This window comes from Tursiops truncatus, chromosome 12 (genome assembly GCF_011762595.2).
Source record: "Tursiops truncatus isolate mTurTru1 chromosome 12, mTurTru1.mat.Y, whole genome shotgun sequence".
NCBI classification, from domain to species: Eukaryota; Metazoa; Chordata; class Mammalia; order Artiodactyla; family Delphinidae; genus Tursiops; species Tursiops truncatus.
Window position 1 is genome coordinate 49,760,663 of NC_047045.1, and position 24,857 is coordinate 49,785,519.

The following is a 24,857-nucleotide window of genomic DNA, read 5'->3' on the forward strand; positions in this document are numbered from 1 at the left end:
ATGCTTAATATTAGTTCTCCCTACATTTCTAAATGTGAGAGTATCTAAATTCTTCCATGTCTTTATTTTGTTTGAACTGTGAGTTCTTAAACCCATGACATCTATATGTTATATAGATTATTCCTCACTTTGGAATTATCATATCACTTTTCCTTTTAATATGTGATAATTAAGCATGTACTATAAGAGAAATCAGTGAAAAGTTTTTTAAAAAAAATAAGGAATTAGTTTTCCCTTATTACCTGCACCTAAACTAGCAGGTGATCTATTTCTGCTGGTTGCCATTCATGTTTGTTGCAAACATGAAAGTAAGAAGCACATGAAGAGTTTTACCATTCAAAAGTAAATACTTATTCTGATTTTTAAACTAAGTATCTCAACAGCTGCAGCTCAAGATTTACTACACTGGAAAGAAACCATAATCTTATATCCCTATTCTCAGTTAACAGGATGATGCCAAATCAAAGCCATTTACCTTTACCTGCAGAAAATAAATTTTAATTCCAAGGTTAGAAACAATACAGAAAGAAAAAAGAAAAAGTGTCTGACTTGACATAAAGGCCTAGATAAATATTTAATAAAAGGGAGAATTCATCACTAAAAATATTTATAGACTATATGTGTAAGACATAATACAAAAAGGCTTTTAAAATCAGAATACCCATCATCATGTTGCATTACATTTTATGTAGTATCATATTATTTTTCAAAGCACTTTCAATTTTTCCCATGGGATTCTATTTTTAGTTGATTGGAGGAAGAGTGGTAATCCTAAATCTTACATAATTTATCAGACTAGAAATAAAAGCAACCTAGTCTACTCATTTGTTAATTTGGCAATTTTCATTCTTTTATTAAAATGTAGTTGCCATTATAGGTCATCTCATTCTCCCTTTTCTCCTCTTAAGTTCAATTCTACTTACTATGTAGATAATATTCCAATTTTGAATCTAACTATTAGGATTATATAATGATTGTCGTCCCATTTGTAAGTTAAACATGAAGATAATTCATAGGGACATGGGCATGAACTTAATGTCTGAAAAGACAGAAATTACCAAAGTGTCAGCAAGGAGCAGCATCAGTGAATAAAGAATTAAACCCAGTCGTGCCCTGGTCTGGGAGGATCCCACATGCCGCGGAGCAGCTAGGCCCGTGAGCCATGGCCGCTGAGCCTGCGCGTCTGGAGCCTGTGCTCCGCAACGGGAGAGGCCACAGCAGTGAGAGGTCCGCGTACCGCAAAAAAAAAAAAAAAAAAAAAAAAAGAATTAAACCCAGTAAGATAAAAATAAAAATTTGGTAAACAAAATCAATATAGAGAAATGAAAACTGTCTTTTAAAAATAAGGATATTATTCTAATGGCAAAATAACAGTATTTGTAGTTGAAAAGGCTAAATTTCAACATCTTTTAACGCAAACAATTTAAAATAACATCAGCATGTCTTGAGAGCTAGAATATGTTGGCATCCTAAGACTGTAACTACAAAAGCTATCAACTTTATTGCTCATTCACTCAACACTGAATAACCCCAGAGACACAAAATATGGTGCTGTTGTTCTACAGCTCTATCTCTAATTTAGAAACTTTATCCATATTTGTTTTCTTACTGACCAAAATGCATTGCAATGATTAACTTTAAATAAACAGTAGGCTCCAACTATGAAACATTCAAAGTAGACATATATAAAAACACTTAGCAAAAAGCCTTTTCCACCCCCCAACATATTAACACATAATATGTTTTAATAAACATTGCCAATGGTTTGAATGTTCACTTGCGCCTTTATAAAGTATCAAATCTATGCAAATAATACAGATTTAATACAGTGACTTAGATTCCTGATCTTCACCTAAGAACATCACATGGTCCTTGTAAGCATTTGATCAACACACAGAATCTAACGATTCAACATAGATTTTATACAAAGTTCACTCAGAGCTGAAAAATTACAAAGTGTGAAAAGCAAGTTCTATCTAGAACTCATTTCAATTTTGTATGACAATCTCCCTCTTTTTCTCATTTAATTTGTAGAAAGAAAAACAACTTCATGTTGAGGCAAAAAGAAAAAAAAAGATACCATAGTGAGATTTATCTCTCATATAAGATTTTAAATGACCTGTTTTCTCATATATGTATAAAGTCACCTAAAAATATCCAATTACAATATCTGAATAATCTGAGAGTAACGATGTTAACATTATTTTGTGCTTTCCATTAAAGGGAATGATTATCACCATGGAACTTACTCTTTTATACAGTACTTGAAACAGAATGTTTTTGCCAGTCAGAAAATCAATTTCCTATGAGATAAGTAGAAATGCAGTAGAGGAAGTGGTAGAGTTAAGACACTGAAAGCTATAAAAGATTAAATTGGATGTAATCACAGAATAAAGGTTGTGCATTTTTTTGGTTTTTTTTTCAACTGTGAAAAAATGAGATGTAATGCTAACAATGCATACCTTTCATGTGCTATATATGGGTAAAGTAGTATTTTGTAAATGATAAAATAAGAATAATAAAAGTGACTCCTTCATGAATGATATATGTAGAAGTCTAGCTCAAGGAGCTTTCTAACTGCAAAACCATTCATTCGCTAAAAACTGAGTCAGATCAGAGGTTATTCCAGGTATAAATTAAAATTTCTAAACTTACTTCAGATTAGCCTAGAAGGAATTCCCAGTGCCCTCTGACAACGATTTGGAAGACAGAGTTTGATGATTAGAAAAATAAAGGGAGAAGAAATCCAATATTAATTCCCCCATTCATTCAATAAATATTTATTATTGCCTACTACTTTAGACAAAAATGTTCATGGAGGTGACATTCTAGAGTAGCAGCCAGTGAAAAAATAAATACATAAGTAAACTTCATAGGTAAACTATAAGTGCTGTTAGAGAAATAAACAGGGAGCCAGAGAGAGAAGCAAGGGAAGAAGTCTATTTTACATAACGTGGAAATTACTTCTATGAAGAAGTAACATTCAGACTAAGCTTCAAAAGGTTTAGAAGAAATTACCCAAATGAAGAGTAGGAATTAGTACTCCAGGAAAAGGGAATATCAAGAGCAGAGGCCTAGAAGCACAAACAATGTATTTTAAGGCATGAAAGAAGTTTCTAAATCATATATTTGATAAGGGACTTATACTAAGAGTATATAAAAAATACAATAATAAAAAGACAAATAACCCAATTGAAAAATGGGCACAGGATCTGCATAGTCATCTCTCCAAGGAAGATATACAAATGGCCAATAAGAACATGAAGAGTATCACTTATATGTGGAATCTAAAAAATAAAACAAACTAGTGAATACAACAAAAAAGAAACAACTCACAGATACAGAAAACAAACTAGTGGTTACCAGTGGGGAGATGGGGAGAGGGAATCAGAGAGGTACAAGATAGGGACAGGGGATTAAGAGGTACAAACTACTGTCTATAAAATAAATAAGCTACAAAGATATACTGTACAACACAGGGAATATTGCCAATATTTTATAACTATAAATGGAGTATAATCTTTAAAAATTGTGAATCACTATGTTGAACACCTAAAATTTACCTAATATTATAAATCAACTATACCTCAATTTAAAAAAAGAACATGAGGAGATGCTCAACCTTATTAGTCAGCAAGCAAATGCAAATCAAACCACAAGGAAATAGCACTTCACACCCAGTAGGATGGCTAGAATCAAAAATATCAGATAACAAATGAAGATGTGGAAAACATCAACTCTCATACACTGCTGGTGGGAATGTAAAATGGTTTAGCTGCTTTAGAAAACAGTGAGGCAGTTTCTCAAACTATCAGAGTTAACATATAATTCAGCAATTCCACTCCTAGGTATAACATTCTAGAGAAATGAAAACATGTTCATGCAGAAACTTGTACCTGCAGTTCCCTGGTGGCCTAGTGGCTAGGATTTGGTGCTTTCAGAAACTTGTACTGGAATGTTTGTAGCAGCATTATTATAACAGCCCAAAGGTGGAAACAATCCAAGTTTGTTTCACAAAATACCGCATACTATATTATTCCATTCATATGAAAGCTCAGACTAGAGAAATCTCTAGAGACAGACAGACTTGTGGCTGCTCAGAGCTGGGTGAGGAAAGAGGGGAAAGCAAGGATACTGGGTTTCTTTTTGAGGTGATGAAAATGTTCTGAAATTTGTGGTGATGGTTGCACATACCTGAATATAATAAAAAGCACTCAATTTCATACTTTATATGGGTTAATTGTATGGTATGTTAATTATATCTCAATGAAGCTGTTTTAAAATTTTTTCAGGGCTTCCCTGGTGGCGCAGTGGTTGAGAGTCCACCTGCCGATGCAGGGGACACGGGTTCGTGCCCCGGTCCGGGAAGATCCCACATGCCGCAGAGCGGCTGGGCCCGTGCGCCATGGACGCTGAGCCTGCGCGTCCGGAGCCTGTGCTCTGCAACGGGAGAGGCCACAACAGTGAGAGGCCCGCGTACCGAAAGAAAAAAAAAAAAAATTTTTTTTCAAAGACCTATATGATTGATGCAGAATATATAGGATAATTACCATAAGAAAGAGAAAAGACAAGAGATGAAGTAAAAGACAAGCAAGATGAAAGAATGGGAAAGTAACATATTTGTTATTAGCTTTCACTCTGTTTACTTCTTAGACAGCACAAAGGAAGGGCCTCCAGAGGTTTGTATGGGTAAAGAGTGACTACTGAGGAGTTCTTGGAACATTCAAGTTTACTTACATCAGGAGTTACTAATATGTTTGAGGCTTTCAATGAGCAGCCATGTGAATTTCTAAGATCAAAGAATAGCAATCATTGCCAATGGCCTGGCAGTCAGTAACCTTGTGAGTTATTGCTGTGCTTCTGCTACTCTGTTGGCCCTGTTAGGAATACTAGAAACACACAGGCAATGACCAACAAAAAAAAACAAAACAAACAAAAAACAAACAAAAACCACCACCACCACCAACTTACTCTCCACTTTGAAGACACCAGCCCCAACGAAGTAAATATATTTCCAAACAGTTTCTTGATAAAGATAGAAATTCTACAGTAGTAAGGTATATAGGATACAGGCATAATCTAGACTGCTGATTTTTATAATTCAGCCTGAATAAACATTATAAAATAAAAAATAAAGTGAATGGAAGATGCTAGAAAGGGAAGTAAGAAGAGCTTAGTATTCATTTTATTAAGATATTTCTCTCTGATGCTTTCAATACCCAGAGTACACTATCCAACTCCTCAAGCTATTTTTATTTCCCAGTATGGAAGTACTGAATTTCCCTTCCTCCTTAGAGAAAGAAGTACCCATCCTGAACACATCAAAATGGAACGTATACTAGTGGCAAGGGATGTTATAACTCCTGGGAGATCTAATTTTAGCTTAGGAAAACAAAAACAAAAGAAAACAGATTGCTATCTCACAATCTTCCTGCTTTGTATGGGAAAGGAATTATGAGTTAATCTCTAGTAGTGCATGCTAACAGGTACTTGGTTTTAACCACCATACAAACTCTTCTTTCTCCGACTCCCCTTCCCTCTTTCTTATCTTCTGCACAGGAACAATAAGTTACCATACTAACACATTTCTTCCTACTTTTCTCAACTCTCAGATATCAGAGAGATGATATTTTGGAATAGATTTTTATGTATGATGATTTAGGTATGTTCACATATGTGACATATGTACATAAATAATATTAATCAGCTTTTAAAGGGCTTTTACATTTTAATATGGTGACCCTAAAAATGAATACAAAGAAAAATAACTGAACCAAATGATGTCTCAAGATTCTTATTCACAGATGAAGATAAATCATCTAATAGCTAACACCGATGCCAAGGAACTAACAAGAGGCAATTTAACAGATGAGGAAATGCTAAGTGTAGCAAGAAGGATAAATCTAGAAGCTGGGAGACAAATTAGGTGAATGTCACCATGTGCACACAACTACAGTGATATTTTTTCCACAATGATGAAATGATATCCCAAATATTGAAGTGCAAATGACTAGAATAACACCTATCAGAATCAGTGAATTATTACCTCTAAATCTAAAAAGCAAGTATATGAACGCTTGCTTTTAAAATAGCTATTTGTATCTTAAAGTATTGCTTAAACAGTATTTTTTTTTTTTTTTTTTTTTGCGGTGTGCGGGCCTCTCACTGTTGTGGCCTCTCCCGTCGCGGAGCACAGGCTCTGGACGCACAGGCCCAGCGGCCATGGCTCACGGGCCCAACCACTCCGTGGCATGTGGGATCCTCCCGGACCGGGGCATGAACCCGCATCCCCCGCAGCGGCAGGCGGACTCTCAACCACTGCGCCACCAGGGAAGCCTGCTTAAACAGTATTTTTAAATGCATAATTAATGTTTAACATTGAACAGTTTAACCAGGAACATTACTTTCAATTTAGACTTGTATCTGCTAGAAATATGTTTGGCTCCCTTATTCTCACTGAGGTTACAGAGATTATCATCACTGTACTCTCTTACGTACTATCAAAATCAGATGTGCTTCTGATTTCCTCTCCCATTTTCTGCCATTCTTCTACGAGTATAGGGTGAGTGATACATCGCAATACCAGAACGACATATATTTGATTCATATTTGACTCAGTACGTACCTATGCAAAATCGCTTCCTGAGGTACCTCTTTGGCTATCCACTGACTGGTACCTAGATCATTCTCTCCTGCTTAACAAGAACCACAATAATGCCAAGACCACTATTAGGAGGAAGTATTAGGTACTGCTGTTAAATTGAGAATAATGTCTTATTCAAACACTTGTGTTTTAGGTACAAACAGAAAGGCAGCTAGAAGTTGCTGTCCAATATGGTGGGAAAATATGAAGTTAAATAAAGAAAATTGAAATTGTACTAAATTAAAACAGAACATGTGACAGAAAGGCAGGCACAAATGAGTTGGGCCTTGTAGGCTATAGTGGAGTCATGAGAGGGTTTCAAGTAGAGGAGTTAAATGATCCAACCCACATTTCAGTAGCCATTCCTGTGGCTGCTGTGTTGGAAACAAACTGAACAGGTTACTACAATAATACAGGTGACAGACGAGGGTGGTAGTAGATGAGTGAAAAGTGGTTTTATTTCCGATATGAAGGATCAAGAGCATTTGCTGACACATTAGATGTGGGGTTATGAAGACAGAAGGAGTCAAAGAAAACCTTCAGGTTTATTGCCTAAAGAACTGGAAGCATAAAGTTGTCCTTTTTGAAATGAAGAAGAATATCAAGTATCAGAAATTTATCTCAGACGTGTTAAATTTGATATGTTTATTAACCTTCCTAGTAAAGATGTCAAGTAAACTGATATGAGTACACAGTCAAGTAGAAATACGGGTTTAAGATATAAATCAGAGTGTACTGGACGGTATCTTAGTCATGAGACTAGACAAAATCCCCAAAAGAATAAGTACAGACACACACACAAAAAAGAACTGAGACCTGGGGCACTCCAAAGTTTAGAGGTTGGACAGATGTGAAAGATCCAACAAAAGAGATGAAGAATTTGCCAGAAATGCAGCAGGGGGGAAGAAAATTAGATAATGTACTTTCTGAAAGCCAAATAAGAGAATGTTTCAAAAAAGAGAGGCATCAAACATTTTAAGTTTTATTTGTTTTTTTTTTGCGGTACACGGGCCTCTCACTGTTGTGGCCTCTCCCGTTGCGGAGCACAGGCTCCGGACGCGCAGGCTCAGCGGCCATGGCTCACGGGCCCAGCTGCTCCACCGCATGTGGGATCCTCCCGGACCGGGGCAGGAACCCGCATCCCCTGCATCGGCAGGTGGGCTCTCAACCATTGCGCCACCAGGGAAGTCCCAAACATTTTAAGTTTTAATGCTGGGTGTAGTAGGATGAGGATGAGATCTGACCTGTCGATTTAATCATGGTAGAATGGTAAGGGTGAAAGCCTGATTAGCTTTCAAGTGGATTCAAGAGAGCATGGAAAGAGAATAACTACAGTATTAAGATTAGACAACTCCTTCAAGGAATTTTGCAGGAGGAGGACAGAAATGGGATTGTAGAGAGGGGAAAGTAAATTCAAAAGAAGATATTTTAAATATGGAAAAATTAACAGCATGCTTGCTGGCCTGTAGGAAAGCTATAGTGGAGATCCACACCCAACCCCCACCCACAAAAAAAGCAATAAAGAAAAAGGGAGAACTGTTAAAAGCAATATCTTTGCAAAAAAGAGGATGGAATGCAGGGCACAAATGGAGAAACTGGACTTTGTAATTAACATTTGCAGTTTTATTCATAGTAATACAAAATCTAAATTGGCACAGATGCAGCCGAGTGAGCTGACATGTATCAGGAGCACATGGAAGCTGACTGTTTCTATTTCCTCAGTTTAAAAAAAAAAGGAAACAGTTATCATCTGATAGGAAAGATTGGGAAGAGGTTAGGAAGGTTTGATGAAAGAGAATATTTGAAAACAGTCATCTAGGAGACTAGGAGAGTAAATGGACCTGTGGACACACTATATGACTGCCTGGCAGCATTACAGGCTTACTAGAGGTTAATAACCATTCTGCAGTTATCTTCTGGGCTAGACAGATAAGCTATTATTACTCCCTTTTCTAAATCACTTATAAGAGTAGAGCAGGGAAAAAAATTATACTCCTCTGAGCACCGATTCCTAGGAATTGATTTTTTTTTTTTTTTTCCTTCTCAGGGAACTATCCATTTAATCTTACTTTCTGATTTGTCTGCCTTGGTCATTTTAAAATAAAGCATATATTTTTTATCAAACGATTATACTTTGAAGAAACAAACTATCTAATATGGCAGTCACAAAGTAAGACTGACAATGAATGAATTTGCTGTTCAAAAGAAAAGATATATTTGTTTCCAAGCGAAATTTAGCAAAGGTAATGATGCTATATGGTAACAAGGAAAAGGGCTGAATGGTTGTATATGCTATACATCATCTTATATCCGGTGCTTAGTGAAGTACCTGATAATCAGCACTCAAGAAACATGTTGAATAAAGGAATGAGTAGGCGAATACATAATGAAACCTAAAGACAGAATGACAAAATATAAAGACTGATTAAAAAGACTGAAAGTAGGAGAGGAAGACATAAAAGACTGGGTTCACTGAAAGATGCAAGTCAGTGGTAAGAGTCCAAAATGATATTCTTTTAAGAGTTTCTTCTTGAAAAATACTTAATATTGCTCCCACATCTCTGAATTAGGTCACACGAGAAAAACATACGACAAAATTTTAAAAGTGTATTAAAAAGACAAGTATTAAAAACTTTTAAAAATCCCTCACATTCTCTTTCCCTAACCTAGGTAGACAGAAAACAAATAGAAATTTGTCTCCATGCAATTGTGAGATACACAGTGTATATCTTAAACACTGGATAGAAATAAAAACATGTATCAATTGATGGCCTCTATTGATTGATTTAAGGCAAGTAAACACTGGGAGAAGTAAGTGGCTTATGAAGCCTCACATAGAAGAAAAATTTCTTATTTTTCAACAACCACTCTGTGGAATCTAACCTACATGAAATGAATTATATACGTTATTTCTTTCCAATGCAAGTTTGATAGTACAAGGAGATCATGTTGATATTAAGATTTAACTTCTCAAATTAATGGTTTAAAATCTTCATATTTCATCTTAGAATTCTCAAGTCTAAAAACTGCTTGAATTTTTATTGCTCTTATGATAAAGTCTAAATACCTGAACTTGAGGTACCCTGGTCTTACGGCTGAACTTGGCTTACCTGCCTAAGACTTACCTCTGGTCACTCTTGTCCTCACAGTCCAAATCTCATACATCCTTGAACTACTCATGTTTCTTAATATAATTTGCTCCTTTTAGTCTCACTGCTGTTTCCTCTGTCAAAAACGCTCTTCTAATACCCAGAAAACACCGACTTCACGTCTCACTTTAAACTCAGTGCTCTTTGGAAGAGCATCCGCTTATGTGCTACCCTAGCAGGCTACACATTTTTCTATATATTTAGTTCCTATCACACGGTACTACCATACAATTGTCTAATTACTTGAATGTATTCCCTAAAAGGTCATAAATATCAGAATTTTTATTTTATTATATTTATATAACATTTATATTTTAAGTCCTGAGCACACAGGACTTACGTATGGCACACAGATATTAAAAAATATTAATCTGTGGAATAAAGTTCTACGTATCGAGAATTAATTCATCGAAAATCACTAATTCCCTTTTTTAAAGCAAAAAAAATAGTTCTGATAAGAACTATTCAGCATCATACAAATATTCATTTAGTAAGGAACATGTGAAATCATGAAAACTTACAAAGAAACAGACATATATGGATTCAGGTATATGAGCTGAATGAAAAATAGTATTAATCTCCCTTCATAATACTTTATCTTTTTTCAAAGTATAACAAAAATAAAAAGCAGTAAAACATGGCACTTGATGGTAAATGTTTTACCTTGTTTTAGATCAGCATTTCTCGTAACACCGTCTGACAAATAGCAGTTTGGTAAAGGGTATGATGAAAACATTGGCCAAGGATATGGATCATCACCCTAAAAAAGAAGACAGATGACCTTAGGAAGTAGTTTAATATTAAATTTTAAGACCTTCTGAAATATCACTTAAATTGGCTTTTGTTTCATAAATTCCAGAGTTGTAGCATAACTAACCAAAAGTTATCTGACATTATAATTCAACACTCTAATGGATACTAACTAAAATGAAATATAGAAACAACATTAAATAAGTACTAAAGACAAATATGATAACTTGGTGTAGCAACTAGACTGCTCACAAAACTATTTCTCTTATGCTGTCAATCATTTCTAGCTCACCATTCTTGGAGTGAAGTACTTAATATAACAACAAACAACAGTAAAAATAACAAAAAAACCCTTCAAGAGAAAACCAAACTCTATGGATACTGATGAAACGAGAGGTACTCAATATAGCCAATGAAACACAATAAGAATTAGTCATCTAATAAAAATCAGGTATCATGAAGGGGGAAGATATTAAAAGTGAAAAAATTTTAATATGTGTTCAAAGACACACAAGGAAAATGACAAGTTTTTAATAAAAGAATATCCTACTCTGCAACACAAACTACCACTCAAGACACCTTGCCTTGAAGAATGCTATTTTCATTAGAAAGTGTTTACTTGCATCCTAAAGTTTTTCTAGTGACAAAAGTTCAATTCTGTGATGTGGATATTCAGAAGTTGTTTATTGTTACTTGAGCTGGCTACCTTGCTTCAAAATGTCAGAAAAACATTCCCCCCTCCTCTTTACCCCACTTACCTTCTCTAGTATCCTTGGAGGCAAAATTCGTTCCATTGGCCCCCCAATAAGATTTATTCTAACAAGAACATGATTTCTCTCCACTGATAAGCTATCAATTATAAAATCTCTGAAAAATAAATATATCAACTGTTACTGCCTTAATTGAATATGATTTTATTTTAAGATCATGTCAGTGGAAAGTAGAAGAAAAAAGCAATACAATTTCTATAGAAGAGTCTGAAAAATAAATTCACTTTTTATCTTACAGCTTTCTTAGCTACAGAGCAAAGAATTGGAGATATAATTCATATAATGAGATGAATGAGATTAAGAATATTTCCTTGATAAATGTCACGTTATAAAGAAATGGGATTAAGATGTGCATTATTTCCACACCAACTCTATCACATTTTAAAATTTATTCATTTTATTTATTTTTGGCTGCGTTGGGTCTTTGTTGCTGTGCACAGGCTTTCTCTCTAGTTGTAGAGAGCCGGGGCTACTCTGCCTTGCGTGGGCTTCTCATTGCCGTGGCTTCTCTTGTTGTGGAGCATAGGCTCTAGGCGTGCAGGCTTTAGTAGTTGTGGCACGCAGGTTCACTAGTTGTGGCACATGGGCTTAGTTGCTCCGTGGCATGTGGGATCTTCCCGGACCAGGGTTCAAACCCATATCTCCTACATTGGCAGGCAGATTCTTAACCACTGTGTCACCAGGGAAACCACATTCTTAGCCAAAGTTCCCTTAAGTTCTAGACCCAGTGACTTAATTCAAATTCTTCACTTTGTATCCTCCACACTTCCTGCAGCTGTTAATACTATCCTTCTATATCAAACCTAGAGTATTCAGTAATGTGGTCTGGTATTCTGTACTATTTTTCCAAGGTCTAGCTAGAGTGGAGGCACACTTTTTTTAAATTACAGACACAAAAACAATGCCAGCTATTGAATGTGTGTTCAAGATATGTCAACCGAATCAAGGTAATGGTAAGTATGACATATTAATAGAAAAAAGTTTTCAAGATATTACCATAACCTCGTTTTGCAATAATCAGAATTTATAACTATGAACTAACATAATTAAGAGAATGAAGTAAAAATTGCCTCTATAAGGGACACAAAAATCAAACATTTTGTTTAATGGGTCATCTTTCACATGAGCCTGAATTTAAAGCTGATACAACTTAGTAAAGTTAGGACTTAATTAAAAAACAAAAAACTAAACAGAAACTTAGAAAGTAGTACTCTGTAAGCTGTCTCCAAGAACATTGTCTACAATCTTTTTAACTGTGACATTTATGCTTTATTGCCTTTTACTCTTATTTAAATCTACTGAATTCAGATAATGGAAAAACATTAAATAAACTGTACAGAAAATTACTGCCTCAACAGAACATCTGTAAAGAAAGCTGTTATTGTCTCTTAATTATTTTATTATTATTATTTTTTTTTACCTGTGACTGTCAGAGGTCTCTAAGGTATTTTCTTCTTGAGCATTTAGTAACATTTCAGATACTTGATACTGAGCCTCCAATAGGAGAAGAGTGTCTAGATCACAGCATACCACACTTAATAACCTAAATAAAAAGGAACAATAAAAGTAGATTTTCAAAAATATATCCTAAAAGTTTAGAAACTTTCTTGGTGTCTCAAACCAAGAGACATGGAAATAAAAATTTTGTAAGAAAAATCATGTAGTTATTTCAGATATATTTTTAATCATTTTGAATAATTGACCTCAAAAAATTTTCTAATTGAAATATCATTTAAAGACCATGGGTTATTTCTAATCTAGTTTAAAAATTTATCTAAATCTAGGAATAATAAATTTTATTCTCAACTGATACTTAATTTAAAAATTAATTAGGGAACATTAGCAAATCTATAAAAACTACAAATTGCCACCACTTTTTACTCAATTAAATACAGAAGGAATGACAGAATCATCTTGCTACCAATCCAGGAAATATTTATTAGGTGAAATGTCAATGGCTAACTTTATAATTGTCAGATAAAGCTGAGAACACCAAAACACAATGATCTATCTTAACATTACTAAAAGTAGAAATCATGAGGCTTCTATTGTGATGCAAGAGGATGCACAGTGAGTGTACCATCTACAAAATATTCTTGCCAAAAAAACAGCCTGAAACTAACCAATCCTAGATATCTCATTATCAGTTTATACTGATACAAGGCTCAGAGAAATATGTAAAAAGACGCCACAAGAGGGAAACAGTCAACACAAAAACCAGAATTTGGAGAATACTACACATTATATATTTCTTCTGGAAAAAAAATGTTCATAAAAAAAGAGGGGATAAAGGAAGTTATAAATTAAAAGAAAAATAAAATGAATGTGAAGATTTTGTTTTGATCATGATTCAACCAAAAACTGTGAGAATGCATTTTGAGTCACACAGGAACTATCTCCAAGGTATGTTAAGTAAAAAAGAAGAGGCACAAGACGTGCATAGTGGTAGCATTTGAACCAAAATGGAGAAACATTTGAATACATGTTTAAGTACATATTTGTTTCTACGTAGAATCCCTCTCTAAAGACAAAAAAGAAACTGGTAAGAGTTGCTAGCTGGGCTGGGTGGGGGGGGGGGGGTGGTTGGAATCTGACAGACTGAAGGGAATATACTGCTCACAGTATATCTTTTACAGTTTTTGAATTTTGGTGCAATCACATGTTTTATCTAGTCAATAGCATCCATAAATAGAAAAATGTTTGGTGGATGCATTTAACAGTCAAAAATGGCAATTCAATATCACTCCCCAGAACCTGGCTAAAATAACCAAATTTATCCAAAACTAAGGGAAAATCTACTATCAATTTAGAGAAATGTTCCATACTTAGTTTATAAAAGTAAGAACATTTGTGCTAGATAAAATGAAAAGAATACTTAGACTTCTAGTTTAAAGATGGTAGTGTAAGTTGGTATTTCCCTTTTCTCAGCCTAGAAATAACCCCAAGGATTGAGAAGGAAGGAAAAGATCATAAAAATGTTTAGCCACAAAATGAGCTGAAGGACAGTCAAGGGCAATCAAAATTGGGCAAAGACCACTATGGGAAGGAAAGAAACTGAGAAAGGATGTCATGGTTGCCCATGAAAAACAACAGAATTAATTTCTCAAAAAAATTCATAAAAACAAAATTTTCAGAAATGAGGAGTATACTCAGATGAAACTCTGTTTACAATAGTGGAAACAGGATGCACGAGACAGAGGCAGGAAGATCCCTGGTCCTATTATGGTTCGTAGTAATAGAAGAAACAAGGTAGAACATGGAGTCACAGACAAATCAATTATTAGTTATTGGTTACAGGTTATAGAGACAATTATTAATAATTAAAACTGACTACATGCATAGTGAGATTGGCAGGGACAACACAAAAACATACACAGACCGAAAACTCAGGCCCACAGAAAAAGTTCAACTAACTGGGAACATGACCATAACTTCTCTTCAACACGAGCCTCATGTAAACAGCTGATGATGAAAGAACTCACACTCCTCCAAAAACAAATACCACAGGACGCATAAAAAGGTGCTCCAAGAAAAAGGAGGAAATAACAGGATGAGCAGATGGCAAATACAAACACACAGGGCAGCCATTATACACTCCAAAACTATGACCAAATAATTGTCCGTGAATTCTTTAAGTTATATAAATGTATCAACAGGTTGTATAACTTAGAGTATTATATTGCAATTATCTCTCAACTGAAAAGTTTAATAAAGCAGTAGTCTCCAATAAGCTCTTTGCACAAAGTAGAGCTGAATAAGCACAGGGAAAAAACAGCAAAACAACCAGAAAAGATAAAACATGAACTGGCAGAGCTAAGGAAAGAAGCAGAAGGACAAAAGTGTCACAGAAATTAATGCACAATTAGAAATAGCAAAAAAGAACAGATGCTGCTAAAAGCACAATAAATGATACGGGGAACAGAATGAGAGTGTGAAAAACATAATGAAAATAAAGAATTTAAACTACTGATTTCTTGAAGAGAAAACAGAAATAACCTAACAGGATACATCTTTAGAGATACTACTCAAATTCCACAAGAAAAGCAACCATGACAGCATGTCCAGGGTAAACTGAACCAAAAGAGTCAACATTGAGACAGAGCTATTAGACTTAGAGAAAGAACCACTGGGGTATCCAGGGGAAAAGGTAAGTCACTAACAGAGTTGGGGTTGGGGGGAAGGGAATCAAGCTGTTCTCAGATATACCCACAGCAACATTCAATACCAGCAGGACAATGAAGCAATACTGGGAGGAGGTCTAACACCAGATAGTAACACACATTACAAAGCTGTGAAAATTTTAAAAGTGTAGTAATGGCATGAATAAACAAAAGAAAATTCAAACAGATGCAAATATATAGAGGAATTTAAAATATGTCAAAGGCAGATAGAATTTCCTGGTGGACGGAATATGTGGAGCAAAAAGAAGAAAGATACCAAGGATGACTTCAGATGTTCTGTTAGAAAAATAAGAAGGATCAAGTTGTCACCAACTAGGTAATAAGTCTTTAAGTTATAAAGGTTTAGGGAGGACCTAGTAACCTTTCTACTTTCTTTAGGTTACTAAATCAGTGAACAGGTAATGAAAATAACCTCAACATCCTCTAGTTTATGATTTGAAAAGAGGAGTCTATAGACTCTAGATGGACAATTAGACGATCCAAGGTGAATTAGAGTAGCTCTGAAAGCAGATCCATGCCTGGACTGAATTCTCATTAGGGAATGAGTAAATAGAAACTTTAACAAACGATGTAAGACTTTTAAAATCCTACAAATACTAGGAATAATGTAAGGTTAGCAAATTTGATCCAGCAGTAAATTAAAAGAATAGCATACTGTGATCAAGCACCGTTCATTCCAGGAAGAAAAGGATAGTTTAATATTGAAACATCTCCTGATATAATTCATGACATCTATATGTAATAGAAAATATATAATCATCTGACCAGATGCTTGAAAGCTACTTAATCTAAGATTCAACATCCACTCTCTACTCCCTGTCCTCCAAAAAATAGCATTCCCATTAAGGTCATGAAAACAGCAAAACTGTCCATTATTTAGCATTGTTTTAGAAGTTTAAGCCAATGCAAAAAAGATAAGAAAAAGAGGAATGCTATCTGAAAGGAAATAATGATGTTCATTATCAGAAGATGATAAAACTGTTTATTTGGAAACTACCCTTCCCCATGACATAAAATTCAATTTACTTGATTTTAAGAAATATTGGTTGAATACCTACTAAGTGCCTATTACTGTTTTAAGTGCCAAGGATACCTCACTGAACACACATGCACAAAAATCCCAGTCTTTATGGAATGCTAAATACTAGAGGAGGGGGACAGTGAACAACAACAACAACAAAAACACAGCATGGATACAACTAAAGCAGGGAAGTGAATAAGGAGTTGTAACAAGAGAGCAGTGGGGATAGATCACTGTACGCAATTTCAAATAAGGTAGTTAGGAAAGACCTCGGCAAGAAGGTGACACCTGGGTAAAGACCTAAAAGAAATGAAGAAACAAGCCATGGAGCTATCTGAGGGATAAACGTTCCAAGGCAGAGCAAACAGCTTGAGCAAGGGACTGAAGGCTGAGAGCATGACTGGCATGTTTGAAGAACAGTATGCCATTCTCGCTGGAGTCTCTCTACTCTGCTGGCTTTGAAGAAGCAAGCAGCCATACTGGAGAAACCACGTGGCAAGGAACTACAGGTAGCCTCTAAGAATTGAGGGCAGACTTCAATTAACAAAGCTGCAAGGCCTCTAGCCTCTAAGCAGCAAGAAAATATGACCTTCAGTCCTAAAACCATAAGGAACTACATTCTGCCAAAAATCTGTGAGTTTGGAAACAGATACTTTCCTGATTGAGCTTCAAAAGAGATCACAGCCCCATCTGACACCTTGATTGTAGCCTTGTAAGACTATGAACAAGGAACCAAGCAGAGAGAACCAAGTAGAGAGAAACTGAGGTAAGTGTGTAATGTTTTAAGCCACAAAGTTTGTGGTAAGAGTTCAACAAAATGGCTCCACTAACAACCTAAAAGCATTTAAAGGAGAATAGTTAAATGAATTAATAATTGGTATATCTATACAGTCTCAGACATTTATCTCAGATATGGTGCTTACCACGTCCTAAATTTATGTGACATATTTAGTCTCACAATAACTCCAAGGAAGGTAGAGTTACTGTCTCCATTTCACATACGAAGAAATGGAGGCATAGAGAGGTTACGAATCTTGTCTAAAATCACTTTGATGATGTGGTTCCAGAGTCCATGCTCTCAAACCACTGGGTGATATTGCCACATACTGTAGTATATACTGGGGAACATAAGGCTACAAATATTAAATTAACAAAAGAAATATAAGACCTATGAAAAAAACCCCAATGTCCTAATGAGAGTAATTAGAGAATACTTAAATAAAATGGAGATATATACAATGTTTACAGATTGGAAAACTCAGTATAAAGATGTCAGTTCACTCACTATTTATCTGTAGATTCAATCCAAGGATAATTAAAATCCCAGTGGGCTGGTTTGTGTGACAAGATGATTCTAAAATTTGTATGGAAAAAAAAGGACTAAAAGTAGCCACGATATTTTTGGAAAAGAACCAAGTGGGAACAATCACCCTATCAATTATTGTAACATATTATAAAGCTATAGTAATTAACAGAATCTAATATTTGTACAAGGATGAACAAAATCCAACTGAATAGAATAGGAAGTTCAAAAACATACCTTTGAATATTTCGATACCTTTTCTGTAACACACAAAAAAATTATGTATATATATGCACACAGAGATACGTAGCTAATGTTCCACGTGTAGTTGTTTATAATAGCCAAAACTAGAGAACTATAAGTATCTCAAACGTCTGCTAGTAGCATAATATATAAACAAAACACAGTATACTCATGCTATGGAATATCATATAGCAATGAGTATTGACCTTAGAAACATAATGCTACATATAAAAGGTCAGATGTCACAGAGTATACAGTCTATGCTACCACTAAAATAAAGCCCAAAAAGCAACAAAATTAAATGTATTTTTTTGGAAATACATAACTAAGTAGTAAAAATATAAAATAAAGTAGTAAATACCATAAAAGTCAGAATAGTGGTTACCCATTAGGGAGATGGGAGGCAGTCATGATCAACAAATGCATAGTACTAGTAAGTTCTCTTTGTTTACTTGACTGGGATTTTATGTAGACATTTATTCTACAACACTTTGCTAAATTTATGTTTATATTTTATGCAGGATTTATATTTTTAATATTTCATAAAAAACTTGTGTCATCCTTGGGTGGATAATGGGAAAAAGTATAGCATTATATCTATAAGAAATATAAACGTGTGCAATAAATGAACAAATCGAAAACACCAATAAAACAATGCATACTTTAATAATTATGCATAAAAGCCTTGATAACAATGAGTGCCATTTACTACTCAATCATGTAATCATCTAATAAACAGATCTTAATGTTTCATTAATTATATCAGCATATTTGTATAAGCTAGCAGCTACAGTAAACATGGAAGAAAAAGCCAGTTGAGTAAGACCATCTTTTTAGCCTAACCATGAGGCTAGGCTTACAAAGTGAATTGGAGTGTTGTGTGCAGATTATTTTATATCCATTAATTTTTGAAAAGTGACCATAAAAACATGCCTCAAAACTTACATATTATTGGGCTTACAAGTAACAAATTGTGAAGTTTAAGTTTTGTTGGCCCCAACCCAAATTTCCCGAAGTTAAGAAAAAAATCTGCTGCTTATTTCAAACATAAAGTTAGTTATATCAAGAAGTATTCCAAAGAAAATCAACAATTATCCAAGATGAATCCAAATTCATTATTGGATAAGTGCTTTAATGGTATATTTTCAGTTTTTTATGGACAGATAAAGTATTAAAAATAAAGTTAATGTAAAGATATCAACGGTAAGTTTCACAGAAGAAATTTCAAAGTGTTTGTGAATATGTATGGGTATCTCTCTCTCAGAACACAGAATTAGATGGAGTCTACCTACCCCAGGCACAAACCCCCTCAGGTTGTTAGGTGTTATAGGTTACTTTCATCAAAATAAGAGAAGTTTCTGTACACCAAAAGACAGACAGTAATCACAGACCTTAGCTGTTCATTCTCTATTTCATACAATCCTAAGCAATGTGCAAATATTACAGACACTATTATAGCCTTATGGTTTCCAGGAACCCAAACAGTCTAGCACTCAGGGATATGGTGTTGCTGTTTGAAGGTGGTGAAGACATAAGAGTTTGTCTGCCTGCAGCAAAGCTTTTGGAGGCATGACATGACTATTTAAAGTGGGAAAGGATCTAGGCCCCTGTAGTAACTCCATGAAAGAATTTGTATACCTGTGTTAATATTCAATCAGATCTACTGCCTGGGCTTCCCTGGTGGCGCAGTGGTTGAGAGTCGCCTGTCGATGCAGGGGACGCGGGTTCATGCCCCGTTCCGGGAAGATCCCACATGCTGTGGAGCGGCTGGGCCCGTGAGCCATGGCCACTGAGCCTGCGCATCCGGAGCCTGTGCTCCGCAACGGGAGAGGCCACAGCAGTGAGAGGCCCGCGTACCGCAAAAAAAAAAAAAAAAAAACGTACTGCCTTATTTGAGTCAGGTTTATTGATGACATCTAATAACAGCTTTCTCATCTCACCTCAGGCACTGAAGGCTAAGTCCCTATCTTTATTAGACACTTTATACTGCATTGCTCAGTCTGCACATGTTTCCTGCCTTAGTGTATCTGTTAATTATATGTAACAAAAGACATAATCAGGATGAAGTCTCCTTAGGAGAGTAAATTAACAAAGCCTCTAACTGAGAAGATACTGCTAATTTGGCCAATGTGAATACCAGGAGCAGTCTGCTTTCACCCAACATGGACAGTAACACATCTTTCATTTTAACAAAATTTAGTCCAGGGCAGCCTTGACTGTCCTATCATCCCTCAGGTCATCATGAAAAACTACTCTACCGATGATATGCTAACTGGACCTAGGTGAAAAGGAAGTATCTGGCATTCTACATGTTTTAGTTAAAAAAAAAAAAAAAAAATAGGTGTGCCAGAGAGTGAGAGATCCAAAAAACTGGGACATTTCAATGGCATCTCAGTGAAGTTTCTGAGTTCTAGTGCCCTAGAATGTCAAGATATCACATGTAATATACATGATATATTATTAAATCTTACACTATTTACCACCAAGGAAGTGACATAATGCATGATTTTAGCCTCTGTGAGTTTTAGAAGCAACACCTACAATATTTCGGTATGCTTCTCTGATTTATATCAAGTAACCTCTAACTATCAATTTTATGTGACCTAGAGGCTAGAATAAGATCTGAGGCAGGCTCCAAATCTAGAAACTCTATCACTTGAGCCTTTAATCCAGCAGATTCAATGTTCAAACTTAATGGCTGATTAGATACTATACGGAGCTTCTAGCAAGGGGCAATACAAGATACACACATGGTCTCCTAACATTTTGGAGCAAATCCATGTTCTCTTTGTTAAATAAATATTCCTGTTTTTTGATCCTTATTTGATAAACAATGTCTAGCCCCTGCCACCATGTCTACTTGCTCATAAGCCCAGCTGAGTAAGCACTAGGGTAGCTGAGGAAAGAGGCTGACAAACAAAAGGGATTATTTTACCTCCTTTGCAGAAGGAGAGATCAGAGCATTGACATGAGTCAAAAATACTCCCTCAATCTGAGTGTATTCTCAGAGGATCATCTATATACCTCTTCCACCAATCTTCTTAAACCAATCCTCCAAGTGCTTAGAATAATACCTGACACACAGTAAGCACTGTCATATTTGACATTATTATTATTATGCTTTTGCAGAAAAAGTCTTGAGATATATTACTGGTAGATACATAGGGAAAAACTAAGCAGATGGAAAAATAATGCCTTATTAATGCTAAGAAAAACAAATTTGGGGAGGAGAGGAAATTGAATGATAATATATCTCTTGAACTGACAGATAATAACATTTAGTCTTTTTCAACACAATACCGCTTCCCTTAGCTGCACTTGTCTCTGATTCACGATTTCCAGAAGGTAAACCTCCAATGTTCTGCCGAAGTTGGGAAGAACAGTAACCTAGGCTGAGTGGGTAGGAATTGAGAGAATGTGAGGGCATATCTAAATCTTATAATTTGAACTAATCCTATTATTGAAAATCTTAGACTTTCACACCTAATCCTCTATTTTCATCTCCATTTTCAGTGGTGTCTCTAATTCCTAGTGTTTCTAGAATACTGTGATAAAAAGTTGCTTCTGGGCATTCCCTGCCAATTTACTTTTAGCTTTGCTGACCTACTAAATCAGTTACAACTTACCCATTTGTTTTGTAGCTCCCGACATTATATTGTGGATATCTCCATCCCCCAATCCTTTCTGAAAAAGTTATCTCCATCAAAACATGGGAGTAAGCCAAGAAATAGGAAATTAAATCCCAGGTAAAAGAGAATCCAAATCAGAAGAGAGAAGAAGCAATTCCCAGGATGACGGTGAAGGGAAATCCCAGGAAGGCTGAGATATAAGGCTAAAAGATCCTCCAGTACAAACACATGTGATATAAGAAAAAAAGATAAAATATTACCTGATGTCCTTTAGTTTATTATTCACAAATATGAACAGGATATGGTCCCTGCCTTCAAGAATGTAAAAACCTTGAGACTATAAAATATAATTGGACAGAATGGTTATAAGGCCCTTGACATTTATGTTGCAAAACAGCAGTCCCCAACCTTTTTGGCACCAGGGACTGGTTTCGTGGAAGAAAATTTTTCTATGGACTGGGGTGTGGGGGAGAATGGTTTCAGGATGATTCAAGAGCATTACATTTACTGTGCACTTTATTTCTGTTATTATTACATTGTAATATATAATGAAATAATTATACAACTCATCATAATGCAGAATCAGTGGGAGCCAAGAGCTTGTTTTCACTTGCCACTCACTGACAGGGTTTTGATATGAGTCTGCAAGCAATTGATTTATTATGGTCTCTGTGCAGTCAAACCTCTCTGTTAATGATAATCTGTATTTGCAGCCGCTCCCCAGCACTAGCATCACCGCCTCAGATCGCCTCAGGCATTAGAGTCTCATAAGGAGCACGCAACCTAGATCCCTCACATGCACAGTTCACAGTACAGTTTGAGCTCCCATAAGAATCTAATGCTGCCGCTGATCTGACAGGAGGCGGAGCTCAGGTGGTAATACGCGTGATGGGGAGCAGCTGTAAATACAGATGAAGTTTGGCTCGCTCACTGCTCATCCCCTGTTCCTAACAGGCCACAGACCGGTACCAGGGGTTGGGGACGCCTGTTGTAAAACAATGCAATGTATGGGTCAGGCATTATATTCTCTGGAACCAGACCATCTGGGTCCAAATACCAGCTTCATTAATTACTAGGTGTGTCATCTTAAAAGGCTTAACTTCTGTGGCTCAGCTGAGTCATTTTAAAAAATGAAGCTAATTAGAGTACCTATTTGATAGGGTGGTTCTAAAATTAAGAGATTTAAATGTGAAACTAATACCAGTACCTGGGATATAATGAGCACTACACAACTGTTATGCAGCAGCAGACGTAGTGTATTTTTTTTTTTTAGGACAGTCTGGAAATACATTAGTAGATACACAGAAAATGAAGCAAATAGGAAAAAGCCATGCAATTGTTCACTTCAGAAAAAATAAAGTAGGAAAAAGGAAATAGTCATAGTATACTACTTGGTCCATAAATGAATAATATTTATATAGACACAATAATGTAAACTTTCAATAGTGATTTAATCAAGATTGTGATGAAACTATAGAGCAGGGAGAGAGGGAGAGCAGAGGAAACCTAAGTCCTAAGACTCGAAATTCTTTAAGACAGGAGATCAGGAACTTCTCTGGTGGTCCAGTGGCTAAGACTCCACATTCCCAAGGCAGGGGGCCCAGGTTTGATCCCTGGTCAGGGAACAAGATCCCACATGTCATAACTAAGAGTTCACATGCCGCAACTAAAGAGCCCGCATGCTGCGGCAAAGATCCCACACGCAGCGACAAAGATCCCACACGCAGCAACAAAGATTCCAAGTGTTGCAACTAAGACCCAACGCAGCCAAATAAATAAATAAAAATTTTAAAAGTATTCAAAAAAGAGATCAAATCTAAATTTCAAAAATCAAGACATAGTATATAAGCATGTTATTTTAAAAAAACCAAATAACTCAGATACAGAGAACAAAGTGGTGATTGCCAAGGGCGGCGGGGCGGGGGGGGGGGCACAAAATGGATGAAGAGTGTATTCCGTATTTGAAAGCTGCTAAGACAGTAAATCTTAAAAGTTCTCATCACAAGAAGAGATTCCTGTAACTATGTATGATGATGATCTTAACTAGACTTTTGTGGTGACCATTTCACAATACATACAAGTATCAACTCATTATGTTACACACCTGAAATTAATACGTCATGTTAATTATAGCTCAAATTATGGAGGACAAAAACCTCATTGTGCCTTAATTAGTGCCCTTAAAAGACAGGTGTTCAAGAAAATAATTTGCACGCAGCATATAATAAATGTACAACTTTCTTTAAAAAAGTTTCTAGGCAACTGTTTTTAATCAACAGATTTAGCAAATGAATGTTAAACAAATAACCAAAAAGTACTTGGCAATGTGGTGGACATGAAAGTAAAAGAAAATGATACTCCCTTGGGAAGTTTAAGTTTTAGTCAGAGACAGAAATAAAATTAAGAATGTGTGAATGACAGAAAAGGCAAAGGACATTCAGGAAAATTATCAGAGTGTTCTTATAATAAGTCATGGAGAAAGTAATTCATGAAGCAAGCTTTTCCTTGAAGGATGATCCAAATCTGTACAAAGACAGCAAAAGTGAAGACAATATTCAAGACAAACAGGTATAGAGGCAATAATAAACACTGTGCTTGAGGGAGATAAGTCTAACTTACTCAGAGCATTAGTTCAGGCTGAGTAAGGTGGAAAATATTATACACAGGAAAGGTGGAGATATTCTGGAGCTCCTTGACAGGCCCATAATAGAGTCTGGAATTGCCAGTTGTTTAAAATGGGAAGATGGAGAGCTTTATAAAGATGCTATTCTCGGGCTTCCCTGGTGGCACAGTGGTTGAGAGTCCACCTGCCGATGCAGGGGACACAGGTTCGTGCCCCAGTCCGGGAAGATCCTACATGCCGCGGAGCGGCTAGACCCGTGAGCCACAACTACTGAGCCTGTGCGTCCGAAGCCTGTGCTCCGCAACAGGAGAGGCCACAACAGTGAGAGGTCCGCGTACCGCAAAAAAAAAAAAAAAAAAGATGCTGTTCTCTTCTGCATTAATTACCTCACATTTTTCATTATCTTAAAATCCAATTCCTCACTAGGTAGCCAAGTTAAAGAGAATGAGAACCACATCACATATACACATTATTACATCTCCCACATGTAGCACAGAGCATACTGTCTAAAAGTGAATTATAATGCTCAAACCACTTGAAGTGTT

The 24,857-nt window shown here is 35.9% G+C and overlaps 1 protein-coding gene and 1 long non-coding RNA gene across 7 annotated transcripts in view; one reads left to right on the forward strand and one right to left on the reverse strand.

Annotated features, from left to right (window-relative positions):
* TBC1D32 (TBC1 domain family member 32) overlaps positions 1–24,857 on the reverse strand; it is a 183,058-nt gene that overhangs the window by 64,116 nt on the left and 94,085 nt on the right. For all 6 annotated transcript variants that reach the window (XM_033867671.2, XM_033867669.2, XM_073789535.1 and 3 more), the window contains 3 exons: positions 12,733–12,855; positions 11,301–11,409; positions 10,456–10,552 (listed from right to left, as the gene is read on the reverse strand). In XM_033867671.2, the coding sequence (XP_033723562.1) occupies positions 10,456–10,552; positions 11,301–11,409; positions 12,733–12,855 (329 nt within the window). The remainder of the gene's footprint in view (positions 1–10,455; positions 10,553–11,300; positions 11,410–12,732; positions 12,856–24,857) is intronic.
* LOC141276022 (uncharacterized) overlaps positions 12,148–24,857 on the forward strand; it is a 66,808-nt gene continuing 54,098 nt past the window's right edge. The window contains exon 1 of the long non-coding RNA XR_012324808.1: positions 12,148–12,265. This is a non-coding gene — a long non-coding RNA (uncharacterized lncRNA). The remainder of the gene's footprint in view (positions 12,266–24,857) is intronic.